The following is a 4,817-nucleotide window of genomic DNA, read 5'->3' as shown; positions in this document are numbered from 1 at the left end:
AAACACCGCTGATCGAGCAATTTGCGGGCCTAACCGACCCGAAGATCATATGGCCACATACAAGGTTCAGATGAGTGTACAGACCAGCTGCGAGGCCACATGGTGTCGGTTCTTCCCCACCACTCTGAAGGGGCTCGCGCTGAATTGGTTCCAAGAGCTGCCGGCCGGAATCATCACCGATTTTGCGGTACTCGAGGACATGTTTACCCATCAATTCGTGGCCGGAAAGAGGCAAAAGAAGACAAGCTTGCACCTCATGGGAGTCAAACAAGAGAAGAACGAAAGTCTAGCCGACTATATAAAAAGGTTCAATGAAGAATCCTTAAAAGTGTCCGACCTGCAGGATGTGTTGCTTCGCTGCTCTCATGTCCGGATTGCAGCCTGGCCGGCTCAGATGGACATTGGCAGAAGTGAAGTCAAAACTTTTCCGAGGCCATGGCAAAGGCTCAAAGATTTATCCAAGCGGCAGACATTGTTCCGTCACTCGGAAGAAGGAAGTAAGAAGAGAAAGGAAGAAGGCAGCAACAGAGATCAGCCCAAACAACAGAAAACGGGCGGTCGGTCGGACAGATTCACAGATCATGGAAACGACCCACGTTTTAATAAGAATCGGAGAGAAATCCTGGACATCAAACAAAATCCATGCTCCCAATCCCCACCCATCAGGACCTCAGCCTACCGAGGACAAAAGCCAGTGGTGTGAGTACCACCAGAATGTGGTCATACCACAAAAGATTGTAGAAGCTGAAGAAAGGATTGGATAACCTGCTGACCAGGGAAGCTGAACCGCTACCTCAAGCACACAAGCGAAGAGAAGGGGAAGCAGAAGGTCGGTCAGTCCAATAGTAGGGATACGGAGGGTTTCATTGGAGTCATCGCAGGTGGCTTCGCCTCAGGTTGCCTAACCGGCCGAGCTAGGAAAGCCCACCTCCAAAACCTCAAGCACCAAGTGCTAGAGTCAAGCCAAGCCGGTCGGACTCCCATAATGACATTCGGGGAATCCAGTCGGCCAGTAGTGTACCCCATGATGACCCCCTGGTCATCGAGCTCAAAGTAGCCAATTCCCAGGTGAGGCACGTCTTAGTTGATAGCGGGTCATCCGCCGATATCAAAACTCTAGAATGCTGAAAGAAGCTGAAGTACAGTGAGAAGGATGTCACACCACTCGACCAGCCACTCATAGGCTTCGGGGGTAACTCTGCAGCCTGTCGGATCGATAAAGCTCCCACTCGGATGGGTGAGAAAGGCAAGGAAGAAGCCTACCGATCGACTTCCTAGTGGTCGACATCCCTCTACATACAACATAATAATGGGACGACCCACTCTGAACAAAACAAAAGCTGCTATCTCCACTACCAACTCCTCATGCAGTTCGAAACAGATGAGGGGAAGGTCGGAAAAATTAAGGGGATCAGCAGGCCGGCGAGAATGCTATGTTAACAGCTTGAAGAGCAGAACTGAATCGACGTCCAAGAGGACTCGAAGAAGAGGAAAAGAGAAGAAGTTCACCAAAAACTTGGGGGATACATCACAGAGAACCCCAAGCAGTACGACGACCTCAGCCAGCTGAGGAAGACGAAGAAGTAGAGATCGGGCGAACCCGGTCGGACTGTGAGGGTGGGCAAGGCCCTAAACCCAGAAACAAGAGCACAGTAGTGGAGTGCTCCGGGAATACCAAGACGTGTTCGCCTATGAGGCCTCAGAAATGCCCGGTCTTGACCCAAAATATGTGCATGACTAACATCAAGGAGGGGTACAAGCCGGTCAAGCAAAAACTAAGGCATCAAGGTCCGGAAAGTGCAAAGCTGCCGTCGAGGTCAAAAACTGCTCGAGCAGGATTCATTGAGGAATGCCAGTACTCGGAATGGTTAGCAATGTAGTACTGGTGAAGAAGCCGAGGGGCTTGGCGCATGTGTGTGGATTTCACAGACCTGAACAAGGCCTGTCCGAAAGATAACCACCCTCTGCCCAAAATTGAAGGCTGGTCGATTCTACGGCTGGTCATCCCTCTTAAGCTTCATGGATGCCAATGCAGGCTATCACAAATTCCCGATGGCAGAGCATGATCGGTTCATACCGCCTTCACACCCCCAAGGGGTTATTGCTACAAAATGATGCCATTCGGACTGAAAAATGCGGAGCCACCTACCAGCGGACAGTTAACAAAATTTTCAGTGATCATTGGGTCGGAACATAGAGGTTATGTTGACGAATGATAGTCAAAAGCAAGGCCCATTCTGATCACCCAGCCGACCTAAGGGAGACGCTGAGCACACTGAGGAAGTATCGTATGATGCTCAACCCTAAAAGTGCGTCTTTGGGGAAAAGGGGTGAAGTGCCTCGGATTTCTGTTGATGAAAGGGGTATTGAAGCCAACCCCGACAAGATAAAGCAGTGCTAGATGAAATCCCCTCGGAAGTCAGGAAAGTGCAGCGCCTAACAGGATGCTAGCTGCTCTCGGACGATTCCTATCACGGTCGGCTGATAAGAGCCTGTTCTTTTTCAAGGCCCTTAAGAGAAAAGAGTTCACTGGGACGAGGAGGCTGAGCAAGCCTTCACCTCCCTCAAACTTCATCTTTCAACACTCCAAGCTATGTCCCCTTATCGGGGAAACATTTTCATTACTGTAGTATCGGAATACGCCCTAAGTGCCATGCTGGTGGCCGAAAGGAAAGGGACACAACACCCGGTCTACTTCATTAGCCATGCCTTTCGAGGGGCAGAAGCAAAATACAACGAGGTGGAGAAGATGGTCTTCGCCCTCGTCATGGCTAGTAGAAAGCTGAAACCCTACTTTCAGGCCCACCAGATCAAAGTCCTTACTGGACAACCCCTTCGCAAAGTAATTGAAAGCAGGAACCATTCCAGTCGGATGACAGACTGGGCCGACCAATTGGCTGATTTCGGTTTAGAATATGAACCCAGGAGAGCCATAAAAGCTCAAGCCTTGGCTGATTTTATAACAGAGTGCACAACTCGGCCCCCGGTCGGCCAAAGAGAAGAGTGGGAATGTATGAGATGGTTCTTCCACAAGTCGGGGTGCGGAGCGGGGCTAGTGCTCAAACCCCCGGTCGGGGAGAAAATGGAGTATGCAATCAAGTTCGAATTCCTGGGGTCAAACAATGAAGCAGAATATGAGGCTCTCATCCTAGGACTTCAGCTTTGCATTTTGGCGGGAGCTACAACTATTGAGGCCCGATCGGATTCTCAACTTATAGTGGGTCAGGTCTCAGGAGAGTACGAGGCCAAGGAGGATAACATGAGAATGTACCTAGCTAAGGCCCAAGAGTTCATCAAAAAACTCTCCCATTTCCACATCAGCCACATACCCAGGTCGGAAAATCAACAAGCCGATGCTCTAGCTCGCATGGCCAGCTCGGCAGAGGGGTCAGCTCCTCGGACCATCATGTGGGAGGTACTTCGCCAGCCCAGCATAAATGCCAAGGAACAGTTGATCCTAGATCGAACATCTACTTGGACGGACGAAGTGGTCGGATTTAGGGATGGAATCCTCCCAGCAGAGTCAAGGAAGCCAAAAGGATCAAGCACCGAGCAGGTTGGTTCCTATGGCACGATGAGCAGCTCTACAAGAAATCATACACGCACCCACTTCTGAAGTGTGTAACTCCGAAGAAGGAAACTACATCCTAAGGGAAATACACCAAGGGGCGTGTGGCAGCCACCAAGGAGGGAGAACTATAGCTGGGAAAGCTCTAAGGGCGGATACTACTGGCCTACTCTCAAGGCAGATGCACAAGAACTGGTGAAGAGGTGCCCATCTCCAGATCCATTCGGATATTCCCAGAGCCCCAGCCACCCCCCTCACCTCCATTCAAGCAATACTGCCATTCGACAAATGGGGCATGGATCTACTTGGCCCCTTCCCCCAGCATCAGGTCAGCGCAAATTCCTAATAGTGGCAATAGATTACTTCACCAAGTGGACAGAGGCCGAGCCACTCGCTCCATCACTGACAAAAGTGCAAGCCTTTATCTGGAGAAACATAATCACGCGATTTCGGGTACCCCGAGCCCTGGTCTCAGACAATGGTCGGCAATTCAACAGCGGACCAACTCGGGATTATTGTGCTCGTTTCGGCATACAAACAAGGTTCTCAGCAGTGTCCCGACCACAAACCAACGGTCAAGCTGAAGCAGCTAATAAGATAGTGCTCAAAGAAATCAAAAAGTCCCTTGACGCAGCAAAAGGGGATTGGGTAGACGACCTACCCGGAGTTCTCTGGTCTGCTCGGACGACCACTAAGGAAGCAACTGGACACTCCCCCGTTCGGTTTGGTATATGGTAGTGAAGCGGTCCTGTCAGTAGAGGTCGGCATCCCATCATCTCGAATCACCTTCTATGACTTCGAGCAAAACGAAGAGGAGAAGCCTGTCAACCTCGATCTACTACCAGAAACAAGGGGCAATGCCTTGCTAAGGTCGATCCACTATAAGCAAAGAGTGACTCGGCAATTCAATCGTCGAGTTAAAACGAGGCCAATCCAGCTCGGAGATTGGGTGGTCAAGAAGGTCGAGGCAATAGGGCTCTCACACCTCAAAGGCAAGTTGGGGGCTAACTGGGACAGTCCTTACAAAGTCACCAAGGTAATCAAGCCTGGCACGTTCCAACTCGAAAACCCTGAAGGCATCCCACTTGCTCAGCCATGAACTTGGACAACCTCAAGAAGTACTATGTCTAATGTTTGTCAATTTCAATTGGGGCATATATATGTAAACCGGCCAAGTATGCATGTAATTGCTCGGACCAATTCAGGTCGTACATGTAAAGACTTAACCAGCCAGTTTCAATTTTATCAG

At 50.3% G+C, this 4,817-nt stretch overlaps 1 protein-coding gene across 1 annotated transcript; it reads left to right on the top strand.

Annotated features, from left to right (window-relative positions):
- Positions 1-3,082: 3,082 nt before the first annotated feature.
- LOC130591060 (uncharacterized) lies at positions 3,083-4,306 on the top strand. Its single transcript, XM_057393961.1, has 2 exons — positions 3,083-3,556; positions 3,653-4,306. The coding sequence occupies exons 1-2, from the start codon at positions 3,083-3,085 to the stop codon at positions 4,304-4,306; spliced, it is 1,128 nt and encodes a 375-aa protein (XP_057249944.1).
- Positions 4,307-4,817: the final 511 nt, after the last annotated feature.

The sequence above is a fragment of the Beta vulgaris genome, chromosome 4 (assembly GCF_026745355.1).
Source record: "Beta vulgaris subsp. vulgaris cultivar EL10 chromosome 4, EL10.2, whole genome shotgun sequence".
NCBI lineage: Eukaryota > Viridiplantae > Streptophyta > Magnoliopsida > Caryophyllales > Amaranthaceae > Beta > Beta vulgaris.
The sequence above is the reverse complement of the archived record's forward strand: the minus strand, read 5'-3'. Positions and strand labels throughout refer to the sequence as shown.